This window comes from Scomber scombrus, chromosome 5 (genome assembly GCF_963691925.1).
Source record: "Scomber scombrus chromosome 5, fScoSco1.1, whole genome shotgun sequence".
In the NCBI taxonomy this organism is placed as follows: domain Eukaryota; kingdom Metazoa; phylum Chordata; class Actinopteri; order Scombriformes; family Scombridae; genus Scomber; species Scomber scombrus.
This window is the reverse complement of record NC_084974.1, coordinates 18584660-18601252: the sequence shown is the minus strand read 5'-3', so window position 1 is coordinate 18601252 and position 16593 is coordinate 18584660. Positions and strand designations below refer to the sequence as shown.

The following is a 16593-nucleotide window of genomic DNA, read 5'->3' as shown; positions in this document are numbered from 1 at the left end:
TAACATAATGATTTTAGTATTTAGCTAAATGCAAAGCACTGCTGTGTCTATGTAAAGCCTCACTGAGCGGCAAGCATGACTGTAGACTCTAACAAAGTGTAGATTTGATGGTCTTGTTACCTCGCCAACCACACCTCACCTTTCTATCTGTATGCAACTTTATCATCAAGAGATCTTGATTAAGCAGCACAAGTAATACAAATAACTAGCTATATCAGTATTAATTATTATGCAGAAAATAAACGTGACTCTATTATACATCTACCTAATTAGAAGCCTAATTTTTAAGACTACCTCATTTTCATCCACTTCTAACTGTAATTCTTTCTGTTTTCTTTTTGTAAACTTCCCTGTCTTCAAAATTCCTCCCTCATCCTTACAAATGCATAAAAATGTGAACATAATGTGAAGAAGTTAAACTGTGTGTGTGGGTATCAGCTGTATATAATAGGCTTAAATTAAAGTAAAGTCGTGTTTTTTATCACTACTGACAATTTACATGTGATGAAAACAGCAAGAAATTGTTCCTTAGTTCAAACAAAACAACTGAAACCATAAATTCATTTCAAAACTTTTACTTGAAATATCAATATTTTCTCAGAAAGTATAAATAATGATTTATGATTGATTTCAATTTATACAAAAATAATACATTAAGAGGGGGGGGGGGGGGGGGGATCATGTCCTGTCACACAAGTATGAGTGCCCTCTGATCAGATGGCAGTAGATGTAGCTATAACAGTCACAAACCAACCAACATAATAATAACAATGTAATGACCTAATATTGAACAGGAGACTGGATCTGCCACACCTGTGGTATGATATGGACTGTTACTGCTTCCATTTCTGATCAAATCTTTTTGTCCAGTTATAGTGAAAAGAAAACTTAAATTGGTCCCCGTCTCACACTCTCCCACCATTAACCAGCTACTCTGGGACTGTGAGTATCTAATACTGTCAGTGTGGGTGTCTGAACCCTCAGCGACTGCTCCTCTCCCCCAGCGTTTATGTCTTTGTGGATTCCTGTTTGATTAGAGTTGCCGCTGTCACAACATTGTCGGCTTTCATGTCAAATTGCCAGACTATGATGATTGTTTTGTTTCTGGATACTTGTCAATATTTTCATTCTACCCCGGGGAGTCCTACGCCGTGATTTCCCTTATGATGTGGAGTATTATTAATAATATTTGTCCTATTTTGTATCTCTTCACATTGCAGCAGGAAGTGGGAGAGGGAAGGGAGGGTGAGTCCCATTCCTGAAATTCACCTGAACCAGTGTGCAAACAACAGCTAAAGGTTTCCATGGAGGCAAAGGACCACATTTAAAGTGTGTGTGAGTCACCCTCACCACCTCCCCCTTTACGGCAAGACCTGGTTTACAGACAAAGCAGGCTAGCTTTTGAGACATGACAAATACGAGCCGTACCTATACTCAGCTACATTCAAACTCTTATCCTCTGCTGTATTTGTTACACATCTGTCTACTTGTGTGTCATTTTACAAGCAGCTTTATCAAAAGCAGCTCCAGTTTATGATAATTGTTGGTGCCTTCACTGATGGAGCATATTAATTTCTAGTCTCACGTGTGTGTGGAGCTCTGTGCAGAATCCAGTTATACAAAGCATTGCATACACCTAATAGACGCATTGCATAGTCCTTTCAAGATTGTCAAAGTCTTTTCAATCATAGTATACACATTGAACAACTCGAGATGATGAATCCCCCGAGCAAGAAACTCTGCACTATCACTAGTGCAGTAAACTGAGTGTGTGAGAGAATAACATGGAAGACTCCTTTTCAGCCCAGTAAGAATGTCAAATCGCTAATGTATGCACAAGATCAATACAAGGTTATTGTGATTGTCACACAGTTCAAAGTCCTGTAAGCGGGAGCATGATTTGTGTGGACCGTCAAAGGCATCCAGGAACTTGGTTTGAGTGAATCGCCTTCACCAAGTCCGTCAGCCTTCACAGAGGTGTATCACTGTCTCTGTTGGTGTCAGTGTATCTTCATATTTCCAACTTAAATCACAGTTTAATATAAGCCCACCCAAAGCCTTCATTCAGGTCCATGCATGTAGTTCAAGAGCGTTTTTTGTTGCTTGGTGTTTGTTCCTTTGTAATGTCAAAGAAGGGATGACTGTCTCTTACAATTTTTTTGAAAAGGGGCTTGAAAATTGAATACTGTTTTCAAAGATTAAAATCATTTGTCCTTGTTGATCATTTGTGTGTGACAGAGGGGAATCCAGTCTCCTCACTTTCAGGTGCAGTGAGTTGTTTTTTGTTTTTTTTCCTCTGTCCCATTTCTCATTTTCACCGCCAAGCCCAACATCGTCACTCTTCTCGTTTGTTGACTGACTCATCATCCAGCGCACCGTTGCTGGTTATTAAGAGTTGTCATGGTTACCGCGGTGAGAGGGTGGAAAAATGTGCTCCAGTTGCTGGGCACTGAGGAAGTCAGGTGGACGCTCTCACCAAGCTTGAAGAGGACACTGAAAGAGAAAGCGAGAGAGAGAGAGGACAAAATGTCAGACAAAGCAGGCCTGCGTTATGTAAAACAATAAATACAATCTGCCCTGTGCTGTAACACAGGTGTATATATAAGGTGCATCATTTCCAAAGCTTCCTGAGAGCGACCTGACAAATGAAACCTATGTAAATACGTCACCCCTGCACCTTCATGTGCCACACCTGACCAAATAAATTCCTCATCCCTCTTCTCCTGACGCTGAAAAGCCTTGTTTCCATTGAAATGGTCTCTTTTTTTCTCTTTTTCTTTTTTTAGATTGTTTGTGGAATTTATTTTCCTTTTGCCTCTCCTGGGGTGGAGGCTGCTGACCCTGGTGTGACCCTGCAGCCAGCAAACAGCTTCACCTGATAAAGCTGACCTGCAGCTAAGACCTGAGTCATTAGAAACTGGGCTGTGAGCGGAGGTGAGTTTTAAACAGTCTCAGGTACAATGGAGGGTTCTTGGTAAACAATGAGTGTTATAAAGCCTGAGCATGCTGGTCATGTCATGAGAAGAAGGCTGCCCCGTCCAAATAACGTCCTGATAAGAAAATACCTGGGAGAGTCTGCTCACTAATTGCTCTCTAAATAAACGAGTTTGAGAAATGTCACAGGGCAGTGTTGTGCATAGCCAGTACGGGACAGTAAGTACTTGTTATTAGCTTTCCATTTTATATTACTTTATACTTCTACTTTATTTCATTAAAGCTGCACTTTTTACTACATATTTGGACTGTTGTAGTTACTGGTTGCTATGCGGGTTAAAATACATAAACTTAATACAATGCAAAGATCACATCAGTTGCCTTGTGTCTACTTGGGGTCCATGGTTATGTTTCAGGTGTCTAAGACCTGTTAACAGTTGCACCAAAGAGACATTTCCCCTCTAAACTTCCCAGATGGTTTCTTATAAATTGCTGTCCAGGGCATCAGTATTTCCCAAAAAAAATAGAAAATTAGAAAAATATTTCTTAAAATAAATGCAAATTTGTGTTACAGTTCTTTGCGTTTGCTTTTTTTACTCTCCCATTAATTATTTCACACCCCCTAAGATTCATCTGAAGACCCTTTTGACACTCAACTAAACTACTCGTGATATAGGAAATAGTTAAAACTAGCCAAAAGTAGTAAAACCATCTACAGCAGTAAAATGCTTCTTCTATATTGATAAACCAGTCACAATTTTCTACAGTATGACTACATTTATATTAATAGTGGGACTTTAAATGCAGGAATAGTTGTAATTAATTATTTTTACAATGTGGTAATGATCTGCATACGTAATCCACCACTAGGTACAGCTTTTAGCACAAGGTACATCTCAATTGTGTTGTAAAAGTTTAGTAGATGAACTGAAAGGTGCCTATTTCATAGCCTCTGAGAGATTTTGCGTGACTTCCTGACTACACAGAGGATACACCACGCTCTGAGCTTTCATGCCGTCAACCCATCAGTCTGTCAGTAGCAGCGCAGCGGTACAAGCACTCTGCCTCAGCGTGGGAAATTGAGCGTGTGAAAGCACCGTGGACAACTTTTCAGGCTAGAGCGATCACCGAGAGCAGGGAGAAGTAGGAAAGAGGAAGAGACGTAATTACTGACCAAAAAAAAAAGAAAAAAGAAAATAAGAGAGGGAGGGAGAGAGAGAGAGAGAGAGAGAGAGAGAGAGAGAGAGAGAGAGAGAAGCCTCTACCCCCACTAGGCCCATCTCATCTCCAGCCTCACTGTAGCATGGAGGAAAGCAGAAGGACACTAGGAACTTTGATTAACAGTGGGGCTCATTTCCTGATCGCAGAGGTAACTCTCACCAGGGAGAGGAAAGTGAAAGGAGGGCGCATTAATCAAGGGCCGTTCAGGCTGAGGGAACAGGTGATTGATTAGACGGCTGTTTAAGAGGAAATAGGAATTCTGAGGAGTATACTATCCATATATCTGTCTTGTCTGTTACTCTGAAGTAAAGTGGAAGCATTTGATCTTAAACATCAGCTAGTAAAGTTTTTTTTTTAAAACAGCGTGCACGGCTACAACAATTTCAAATGATTTGATTACTTGTGCAGTTCTGGTGATATTACTCATTTAAACTGTGTGACTGAACTGATAAAATTGTATTTACCCAGGAGAGACCCCCGAGTTGCACCATCTTGTTTACAGGAGCGTCCTAATGTGACAGAAATTAAACAAGTCAACACACAGTCATAACACACACACTTCTTCCTGTACCAAATCTAGTTCCTGTTGTCAGTGATTATTTTTGTGTGTCAATACCCCCCTTTTTAAAGTGTAGGAAATACTCCACAACAGCATTACAGCAAAAATGGCAATAATATCCCACATTTACAGTTGATTCACATGCAAATAGCAAGATAATGATTACAGATGCTGAATTTTGGACTAAAATTTGCAGACAGGCATAAAAAGGTCAGATGGTGTGTCTAACTGTGGTGTTGTGCCGTGTGGGATAAAGACTGACCGTCTTGCTTGAGGACATGGAGCTGAGGGTGCTGAGGCTGTTGGCGTCTGTGACCACCATGGCCGAAGGGAAGCGTGACGGGTGGGAATATTGTGGGGGTTCCTGCTTGTGAGGGTACACTGCAGAAGAAAAGTAAGATGAATAATTAGATTAGCAAACACATTTCAAGGCCAATATCAGGTTTAAAACTACTCTGTAACATCTTAATGATAACAAGAACGAGCTGTTTTAATATATTCAATATCTACAGGTTTTGTAATAGGATGTTAAAAAAGCAACAACTGTCCAAAAGATACCAAAAGAATAAGGTAGGCTAAAGAAAACTATTATAGTTTCAATTTCGCTGACTGCTTTTAATATTAAGAGATCATTTGCTAATTTTGGTTCCACTCCTCTCATCAGAACTGCGTCCATGCATGACACCAATATTAAAGTCGGCGAGAAAATCAAACCTTACAGATTATAATAGGTTGAATAGGTGAACTGAAAGAGTGTGACAAGACAACTTTAAGTGATCACTAGACGATTAACGGGAAATTGTTACTTACAAAATGTCTTTTCAGGCCTCTACAAATAATTGAACTTAAATAATTTGAGAAGGAATAATTACTGTTTCATACCAATGTCACATAGACATAACTTTTTCCAGATCCATATTTTAATTCTGGGGCTCTACTGGAATATCTTTGCATGATTTCAGTTCAGCCTCTCTCTGAAACAGGCCGATTTAGCTCCTGTCCTACAGTAGTTGGATTTTGCTTCTTTTTGCCATTCTTTGCATGGAATATAAACTTCTCAAATACATGTTTGAGCACAAATCCAATGTTATAACAGTATATAAATATCTGAAAATCACAAAAAACAAGATATTTCTTAAAGTACTTAAGGTTGGGAACAACTGACATATTTGATTTACAAAACTGACTTGAAGGCTTGTTTACAAAGAATAAGACAGCAGAACTGTTACGTACTGTGTGAGTGTGTGACAGTAGCCATGAACGGCTGCTGGCTCATGTGGCTGGGAGACTGCTGCATCAGGCTCTGCTGGTGTGGGCTGTGAAGCTGCTGGGTAAACTGCACCGGCTGCAGCGCTGCCAGGCTGCCCGCCACACTGTTGATCACTGGCACTGTCTGAGACTGCGACGTGTTTAAACCTGACGAGACACAACCAGATCTCAGTCATTTCAGATCAAACTAAAGCCATCTCATGATAAAATAGAGTCATAGTTTTTACACTGAATTTTCTGTGTTTAGTTATAAGGAGGGACGGAGGACTTACTTTGTGCTATAGCCATGACTCCAGAAAGAGGCATGATGAGGTTCTGTGACTGCTGATGGCTGTGATGGGAACTGTGGATGTTGGTCAGTGTGCTCACAGGGGGAAGTCCTCCACCTGAACCCGAAATCTGAAAAAAGATATAAAATAAATAAACGTATAAAATTGCAACACAGTTTTGCTGCTGTAGTATTTGTTATAACAGACTACAAGTTATGGAGGCTGGAATATCTGCTAAGTAAATTCACTTTAAATGTATGTACAAAGTGAAACAGATGTTTGCTGCTAAACAAACAACAGACATTAATGTTGACTTAGTTCTGATTCTTTTGTATAACACTGAGCTTGTGTAACTCCACTCATACACAGCACATAAGAAAATACTGATAAGGAACAGAAGGTGAAAAAAAATAAATCATAAGAAAAATGTCTGTATGGAAGACTGTGTGTGTGTGTGTTTTTGTTGCGAATGAGGTGTAGTACATTGACGGATGGTTTGTATGGTTTGTATCTGCAGGTTGGTTTATATAAACACTTTACTGCAAATTTGAAGAAAAACAAACTGGATTGTACAAAACAACACAACTATCTATTAATTTACAGTAATTGCTATCTGGATCGAGACCCTCCCACTCAGTCGGGATGTGGCTATTTGACTAGGCTGCCAGCTGCCCATAGAGGAGAGACCTGGCCGGACGCACATCTGCAAATAAGGAACTGTCAGCTCTGCCCTGCTGAACGCCACACTGCCTGTCCTCCCTGTGAGTTTTTCATATAATGTTGCTCCAAAGAACTATGAACTTACAGCAATATTAGTGTCTGTTTATTAGTGTTTAGTGTGTTAGTGTTTATTTTTGTGTGTTTTGACAGTAAATCACACTTTCTATACTGTACTAAAAGTATGTTGCAATATTTCTCAAACGTTATGGGGCTATGCACAGGTTTCCTTGTCACTGATCAAATATTGGACTAGGGCAGAGGGGAGAAACTCTGAAGAAGGGAAAAAAATCTGACATAATCAAATGTTGGCGTCATTTCTCTGGCAGAACAAGCAGCTCCACCTGTGTCTCCTCTTTCAAGGCATTTAATCAATAAGAACAGAATGTTTCTTTGTCAGGTTTATTGGCTGAGCAATGAACATGCCTGGTGCACTCTGGTGAAGGCTGAGTGTGACTCCAGCCATGGCCTGCCACCTCGACTCCACCTTCCAAACAGAGCAGCACAATGTGCTAATTGTTGGCTCTTGCCAGTAGGTCCACTGGAGAGGAGGTTCAGGAACCTGCTTTGTACGTTTATGCTAAACACAGACCGGCTCTTATCTAATCTGAGGCCATGAAGGCCCAGGTGTGTTCACTCACCATCTTGGCGTCAGGTGACAGCAGACTGTGGCTGGGGTCCAATCCTCCCGGAGACACCTGCTGGAGCACCGACTGGCTGGTCGCCATGGCGTTGCTACTGTGGTGACTGATGGTTGTGGAGGACGTGACCTCACCGGGTCCTTGGCTGTAGCGCACTGAGAGAGAGAAAGAGAGACACAGAGAGTTAGTTTCAGCTGTCTTGGCTCACAGCCACTGTGTCCTACAACTACTACACTTATATAGGGCAGAAAGATAGCGGCACAGGCCTCGTTCTGTGGTGAGCATCGCCGCTGTCATTCCGAACAACCAATCTCACCTGCTCTTTGACTCAGATGGGGGAGGACAGAGCAAACAAACACATTGACCCGTCCATGCTGCTATCTGCTTAGCTCAGCCAAGGCCATTCACTGTGTACACGCACTCGCTACAGCAAAACTCCCATAAGACTTTCAATTCAGCATACAAATGAAGTTCCTAATAATGTCAGTATAATTTCACCATTTTCACAGTGAATAAAAACAAAGCTCTTCTTTTAGTGCCATCACTTAATCTCATGTCTAGACTACTTTTTGTCTCCCACTGGAAGCCCAAAGGAATGCTTCGATCCTCCCCACAACCAACAATCAAATGCCTGTTTATCAATGCAGGCCCTCTCTGATACCAACAGAGTAAACATTACACAATTACAAGCAATGTCAAACACATTCTTATCCTGTGGTCTCAGCCTCACACAGACAGAGAGAGCGTCCCTCCCTCAGTGTGACAGTGCAGAGACAGACTATGTTTGCACTCAAATCTCCCATCTTCCCCGAGCCCTCTGTCCATGACCCAGGTGTGACTGCCTGAACGCTCTGCTGAAGTCAGTCAGACATGACAGAATGTATTGATATACAGCCTTTTCAAGATAAAAAAGAGGGAGAGGCACTGACACTTAATGTGACCAATGGGAGGGTCATTGATTTCTTGTCACCGCTGGGAACTGGAACAGGATGTGTTTGCAGATCTGAAAGTTTGCTTCAGATGTCAAAGAAAACAAAACAGCAATCATTTTTGACAGAGGAAATCCTAAACAATCATCTGTCTTTAAGCTTTTTGATGATTAACTTGTATCAACCTCATTGCAGCAGAATTAATAAAAAATATTGCATAAGATGCCATGCATGTAAAGAAATAGTTCAGTTCTAAGATAAGAGTGGCATTGTTCTTCTTATCTAACTAGAAGAAGAAAAGCAAATTTCCCAAAATGTTGAACTGTTGTGTCTGAAGCAAAGAGAGACACCGTATTTCATTATCTAAGTACCTGTCCTCCATTTTGTCCAGCCCACAGACTTCATATTGTCCTCTCCAACATACTCGCAACCCCACAACACTCCACCGTGCCTTGTAAACACTGACGCAGAACAATAAAGCACTCCATTGGACTCATGACCCCCATTGCCACACAATAGAGTAGGACTCATAAAAAGGCAGTTATCTCAGAGCTGGGCGACCTCTTAAAGTGTCAGAGGGAGAAAAGGATGCTATTCAAGCCACTTTTTTTTTCTTTGGTCGTTGCAGTAATTCTAGCTACAGGGAACTTTGGAGTAAGTAAAGAGGACTTCTAAGATCCAAACTCAGAGACTCCTGAGTTTCTAGAAAGCTAAGTCAGGGGATGACTTCGACCATCATTTTACTAAAAGACTCTGTAAAGCTTAGACTTTGCTCTGATATGATGGCACAATCCTCATAGAATCAAGGACTGCTCTTTGAAGGCAGGGGGAGGGCGAGAACTTCAGAAGGGGAGTGGTAGCAAGAGGCTTCAGCAGGTTTAAAAGGCTCTAGCTCCCTGTGTGACCCATGTAATATCAAAGCCTGCCTCCCCAACCCCAGGCAGTGCTCATTGTAGTGCTGCTGCATATAACAGACCTCCTGGGTCTCTGCAGGACGTATCCAGTCTCTTTTTTGTGGCTCTCTGGGAGACACAGTCAGTGCAAGTAGAAAGTGCAGAGCTAGGCCATCTTTTCTGTGAGTGTGTCCCTGTTCCAAGCTAGCCTGAGGTGACAGAAAGCAATGCAACCCACGGATAATCCCCCCCTGCTACTGTATCTGATCTGGAACTTCTGAGTCTGCTAGTTTTTTTAAAGTGCAGAAGGATGCAGCTCAGCTTACATAGCACTGGCTCAATTTCATGGCGCTTTCGTCTGCATTAGCATCACATAAAATCACATGTCTCTAAACTCAGTGCATTTTTATCAAATCATTCACCCAAAGAAACTGTGCAGGATTTGTCTGTTGCTGTTTGTACACAGTCAAAGTTGGGCCGTCCTCTCCGGCTTAATGAAACCAGAGGGAGAGAAAGAGAGAGAGCAGCAGTGGTCGAGTGAGCCAAAGAGTGAATGAATGAGAGCGAGCTGTGGCAGCAAGAACAAAGTAGTGAATCGGATAAATAAAACATAATTTTCTGATTGTTTCACAGTGGTTATGTTCTAAACCACAAATAAACACCCTCACATCTCTGCACACCTCCACACAACCCTGTAGGAAAGCATTGCTGGATTTCATATGAATGAAAATCCAGCAAAAAATCCAGCTGGCTTCATCTTGTCCACTATGGCCTCTGTGCGCGTGTTAGTGCGTGTGTGTGTGTGTGTGTGTGTGTGTGTGTGTGTGTGTGTGTGTGTGTGTGTGTGTGTGTGTGTGTAGCTCAGCCCCTCAGTCAAACAGACACAGACCTGTTCTCTTTATACATCCATGACACCGGAAGACTGAAAGCAGAGGAGAGAGACCGAGACAGCGATATAAACTGGTCGTTATGCTGTGAGTCCCAACCTCACACCCTGACTGTTGCTGGGGGCTACACACCCACTGCCCAAAGGTTGATGCCAAGAAACAGCTCAAACGCAGCAAAATAATAAAACAATAAGAATATACAGACAGAACGCAGGGTCTTTGCAAATAAATACACTGCTACACACTTCTAGTTGGTCATAAATGATGATTGAGCGAGATATACTTTTGTATGAGTTTATACATTGGTTTGTTTTTTGTTTTTTTGGGAAAAAATCCTCCATTAATTGCTTCATTCATGCTTCAAAGTGAAAGGCCCTAAATAAGATGGATTAGTTAAGCTCAGTAAACATTATTAGTGGTTGGACAGTAGGTAAATATTGCACAGGACAACACAGGTGTGTGCTAACAAAATATGTAATCTCCCTCAGATCAGTTTAATTTCTAAAGGTTAAAAAAAGGCTGTAATCAAAACTGCTTGTCACTGTTTGACTGTCTATCCAGTTGTGACCAACTATCCAACGAACCGTAACAGAATCAATAAAAACTCCCAAAGTAAGAGGAAATTCTTTGATTTGACCCAGCAGTGACCTTTCTCATATGACTGAAGGTGTGGCGACAATTTAAGGAGGGGGATTACTAGCTTTCTCTATAGGCGAAGAAGGGGTCATCAGTCCTGTCTGGCCAGAAAAGAGCCAATACCCCAGTGGACAGCTCCTGCTGCTCCAAGTCTGCACCCAGCCTCAGCAACTATACTAATACCCATAAAGGTGAGGGGGTGGCTTTAAAATCAGTCCTCCTTAAGGCCCAGCAGAGATAAATGAACCTAGGTTACAGTCACTGCAGTCTTCTAATACACCACAGACAATGGGACCCCCTGCCGAGCCAGAGTATAGAGAGTAGAAGTCAGAGGAGCCCCTTATCAAAGGCCTGGGAGATGTAGTAGCAAAGGATTTTAATTGTCCATTAAGCATGCATAATACAGGCCGTGCCCTAGCAACGCAATGAGACGCCCTGCTGGGATATTATTGTCAGGCCAGGGGCTGACACTGAAAAACAGCTGATGCTGTCGGCAGGATGCCAGCAGGACACCTTGTAAGCAGCCAGCTGAGGGTTTTTGGGGGAGCAAAGTGCTTTCCACCAGCGACCCTTCTCTTCTGACGCTACAACCATATTGCTGACCCCTCTGCCTCTGCAACCTGAGGTCAATGCCTGGTCAGGTGTTCTAAGCGACAAAAACACAAAACTCAAGCAAACAGACAATCCACAAGTGGGACCAGTTTATCCAAAGGTAAAAGAGCAAGCCAAGGCAAACAGTTTGTTTTCCCTTCAAAGCTCACCTCGTGTTCGGACACGAGAGGACAACAATAGGCTCTGAGTGAGTCTCTCAAATCACAGTTTTATGGAGGGTGAGTGATGGTACGGAGGGTAAATGCTCTGTGAAGCCTATCAGCTTTGTTTTTATGTCGTATACACCAGGTACACTCAGTCAATACTAATTACTGCGAATGCAAACAGCAGGTTGGGGTGAAATGGTCAGAGCAATACCACACAGCATTTCCTTGTTTTGGCAACTCTCAGAGAGGAGTCATTAGCAACCTGTATGGCGGTGGGGGGGGGGGGGGGATGTGGAAATGATGGCGTAACGTTGAGGTGATCTGGATGTGTCTGTCCCCCTTCCCTGACCCTGGCCTGACCCTGGCCTGTCACAGGATTGCTGCCCTTTGTGTCATGCTTCTCCATGCTGACTTTGGAGTGGAGATTGCAGGTACAATGTGGATTGTTCTCAGTGTGTTTTCAAAGATCAGAATAACAATGGCATTTGCTCAGCTCACTCACTCACGCTCATTGATCACTTGCCCCCTCTTTCTCTGCCACTCTGATCACATCAACTGTGCTTCTGACAGTATTTTCACACTGAGGAAAACAAAACCATGTACTTTTGGAAACTATTACTGAAAAATGTATCTCTAAATTGAAGTTAGGAAATATTTTTAGGATTATTCTGTCACTAATCATGCTCTATTTGCTAACATAAGCAAAGGTAGCATATAATATGTCCCATGTGCTCTCTGTGACGCTAAGCTGCACGTGAAACAACGCTACCTGTCATCTTACTGGGAGGCGAAGCGCTGGTCTGGGGGTGATGTGGCGAGCTGTGTGACAGCAGAGGGTTGATGCTGTGGGTCGGCGTGGTGTAGGCGTCCATGGCCAACTTCTGCCTGAAGGCTTCCTCTTTGCGCCGGTTGGCAAACCAGTTGTAGACTCGCACTTCTGTGACCAGGTTAGAGCCGAGGCCCTGAGCTTTGGACGGGGATACGCCTCTCTGGAGACACTCGGCTCTGCAGGAAACAAATTGTACAAAGTGAGAAACTTGGACAGATATTTACTGATATTTACTAGGGAGGTACAGGAAGTTGTCATGTTTGCCCACCTGTTGCACTCTTCTACCAGAGCTTCCCTCTCCTCTTTGCTGGGGTTCTTCTGCCTCTCATAGGCCTGGTAGAGGATCTGTTGTGACGCAGGCCCCCATTTGAAACGGTTACGTCTCATTTTCTTGCACGAGGGTTCACTGCCGACATCTTCACCGGGCTGACCCATGCCCTGACCGGTTGGGTTGTATTCTGGGAAAAAAAACACCGGATCCTGATTGCCTTTGTCTGACATATTGCTGCCAGAGCCTTGCACTGCCTGGTTGAACTCTGCAAAAATAAGAGGAGGCACATTTAATGAAAGTGGAAAGACATCATTATAATAATAATAATAATAATTATTATTATTATTATTATCATTAACACAGATAAGAGTGGTGTTTTCAATCTATAGATGCTGGTTTGTTGTTTCCTTTGGATGGAATATTACAACAAAAGAGTGAAGCATGCATCTTTTCAATTATAACCCTCAATAACAGGATCTAGGACAGGCCTACTGCTGCATCCACTATAATGAGGAAATGTCCAATCCCTCGCAATATCCCTGCAGGTTTGAAACCCAAATAAAAAGCAGGCCAGGGCCAAGCTGTGAGAAACTCAAATATTAACTTACGTCTGAGAATTTCCCGCTGTTTCTTGACATACCAGGTGTAGAGGGCCGCTCGCTTCTGCGTTTTCATGGGCGTGCCTTTGTTGAGGTGCTGGGAGAGGTGAGACTGGTTCAGCCCTGTGATGTCCACCACCTCCCGTTGGGGAATGTTGTGCTGCTGCATGTAACCTTTGATCATGCGGGCAGCACGCCATGGATCCTCTCTGTGGGTTCAGATAAAACACATGAGCAGAAAACATGACTCATTTCTCAACTGACCTATGAGCAGCTACAGAGGGGAAAGTAGTAAAGAACAAAACCAGTTTTACACAGATTATAAGGCTGAAATAAAGTTTTTTATTCTACATCATACTATCAAATTACTGTGAGTTACATGAAGAAATGTTACATGTAGAAGGGAGAGATTTTAAGAACATGCTTTAGTTGATTTTAAAAGTTTATTTGCACCAATTACAAAGTCTAGAGACATAAAAACATTATGATCAAACACTCAGCCGCTCATGGACTTGTTCCTTCCCTCTAGTTTCCCTGGTTTGCAAGGTCTCAAGTTTAAAAGGGGCTGTAACGATAGTAAGTACCCTCACAGACAACCCGTTTATCATTGTAGCCCATTCAATAGGCTGTAAATATTTTCAAAGGTTAGTTCAAGTGGATTCAGTGAGGTTGAGAAACTTGGACTTAGTATTTGTCGCCTAAACTCCTGATTTCAACCAGGAAACAAGTTAGATTAGTTTCAATTTGCAGTAAACTTCTGCTACAATGAAAAAAATGTAAAACATAAATGTAAACATGTTCTCATCCATTTTTAAATAGACTGACATTTTGAAATCTGGTTTAAAAAAAATCTGTTAGGAGAAATATATGAATATATTAGTTCAATTATAGAGCCAATACAGGATCAAACTAATGCCATAAAACAGCAATATATAAAATAGCTTTGATTAAAATTCTGTCATTTGTCTTTACTAAAATGAGTCTTGCTTTCATCGTTAATCAAAGGATAATTTGAGGTCAGGATTACATGTCTATATGATGTTAAAATTAGAGATGACAGCACATCTCAAATAAAATCAAAGTTCAAAGACATTTTTTTAAAGAATAACACCTGGACTTTGATTTAATTTATGAAGTAAACATTATTCTGTATCTCTACGTTTTTGTTTAGTTTTTTTCAGTGACGCTGTAACGGGAAAAAAATACATTTTCTTTACCTTACAATCCGAGATTAGCGGGCCCAGACACACTGACATCCGTAATTATAGCAAATCTACACGCGTGTGTTTGTTTTGGAGAATGTGGAGGCCTACATCTCAGTCTGCTGGTTAAGTGGGAGATGTTAGTTTATAACTTTTGACAATGAATAACCAGATCTCCATTCACTCTAATCACACGCCACTGTGTATCTTTCAGTTGATGATTTATAGAATAAAATTAATAATAACTTAACTACACGTGGGTTCGTTTGGATTTTCTTCCGGCCCTGTTAGCCGACGATAGAGACTCAAATATTAGTTTTACAGTGAAACGAGTGGTTTGAGTGGAGATAATTGGAAATAAATGGATTAGTGATGTCAAATTGCCATGATGGGTTTACTGTCACGTAGATAAAAGGAAAAAACAAAACTGCTTTATTTATAGTAATTAGTAGGCTAAATGAGTTAATCAAACTGTATTATTAATAGTGCCTATTATTATTATTAATATTATTATGGTTGTTGTTATTATTATTAGTAGTAGTAGTAGTCGTATTAAATGATAGGCATATACTTACTTACTTATTATTATTATCATCCAACGTGTTAATCATATTTTTTATTCTAAATTCCCAGTCAGAAGTTTCTTCTTTCTATTGACTTTCCCCTCTTGTGGCCTCTTTGCCGGATTTTTTATCGGTGATAGGTGGAGTAAAGTTAATAATAAATAGATCTAAGTTCAGCTGATATTTTGCAAAAGTAAAGAAATAATAATCCATGTGGATAATTAGTAACCAGAATGTGAAAACGAAGCCGTGGCGGGTTATTTTAAAATTGTAAACAAAGAAGGGAAAGATACTTTAGGTAAATTAAGGCCTCGTTTTTCTTAATTTAAAATTAATTTTCTAACTTTTTAGAGTGTATAGCTCGCCGCACTTAATTAAGACTAAATTTGTAAGACATCATTTTCACTTTCTAGTTTCACATTCATATTGAGACAATTTTAGTAAATTGATACACTTTTTAAATGAGAGAAATGTAGCAGGAGAACGTACGCCAACATGCGCTCCACCTCCGCCCTCTGCTCCGCGGCCTCCTCCGTGTTGAGGGACTGGAGCTCCCTCAGGATCGGCGGCGTGTCGTAGTCGTCCCCGTCCTCGGAGCCCTCGTCCCCGGACAGCTTGCCCTTGCTGTGACCATTGGTGAGCGTGTGGAAGACGGGCTTCGTGTCCTGCTCTCCTGCGCTCATCTTGCCACTCTGCGGAGCAGCGGGAGACATGGGCAGGCTCTCCAGTTTTACTCCAAAGCCAGCCGGGCTTGGGTCCATATCATCCAGGGCCTGGATCAGAACATCTTTGGTAACTCCTGAGTCCAGCAGGGCGCTGAGGAGCTCCTGCTGCAGGGATGTCAGCTTGGATACCATTTTAGAGAACATTAAAAACACAACATAGGCCTGCTGTGCGTGCGCGCTGGGGCAAAGAGAAAGGTGAAGAGAGAAAGAAAGAATAATTTTAAGTAGAAAAAAAATAAAAAGTTCCTTTCTTCCTCTCTGGTCCAGTGTTGTGGGGAGTTTACCGCTGCTGACACCTGCTCCGAGAAGCTGCTTCACTTCCCTGTTGAGGGGAGGATGGAGTTACTTTGCCATGATGCTTTCTCTGTGCGGGGGAATATAAAACATGGTAATGAGTGGGCCGGCTGATGTAAATCCAGAGAATACGGCCCTCTCTGGGCCGAGGTAGACATGTGTTTACACTGCAGCACTGCTGCTTTTATTGGCTCCCCTTATCAGCAAAACTTTCATGGACTTTGGACCCTGTTGTATATGCCATAAAGACTTTTAAGAAAGGCGAGCTGCACATATCTAAATCGCTGGATCAGATCTCCCAGCAGTGGCTTTATTCTTTCATACTTTCCGGGATACTCTCTGCTAGAAATAACTTATTAATCACATTTCATTTAATTATGCATTCATGTTTTTGTGT

At 41.8% G+C, this 16593-nt stretch overlaps 1 protein-coding gene across 2 annotated transcripts; it reads right to left on the bottom strand.

The window, feature by feature from the left end:
• Positions 1 to 566: 566 nt before the first annotated feature.
• hnf1ba (HNF1 homeobox Ba) lies at positions 567 to 16349 on the bottom strand. 2 transcript variants are annotated; one of them, XM_062418911.1, is made up of 10 exons: positions 15667 to 16349; positions 13422 to 13621; positions 12811 to 13078; positions 12483 to 12718; positions 7611 to 7765; positions 6256 to 6382; positions 5948 to 6130; positions 4977 to 5095; positions 4620 to 4664; positions 567 to 2493 (listed from the first exon to the last, which is right to left on the bottom strand). In XM_062418911.1, the coding sequence occupies exons 1-10, from the start codon at positions 16044 to 16046 to the stop codon at positions 2473 to 2475; spliced, it is 1734 nt and encodes a 577-aa protein (XP_062274895.1). In that variant the 5' UTR covers positions 16047 to 16349; the 3' UTR covers positions 567 to 2472. The 2 variants fall into 2 exon arrangements, with proteins under 2 accessions (XP_062274895.1, XP_062274896.1); XM_062418912.1 differs by having other exon boundaries at positions 12495 to 12718; positions 15667 to 16348.
• Between the last annotated feature and the right edge of the window lie 244 nt (positions 16350 to 16593).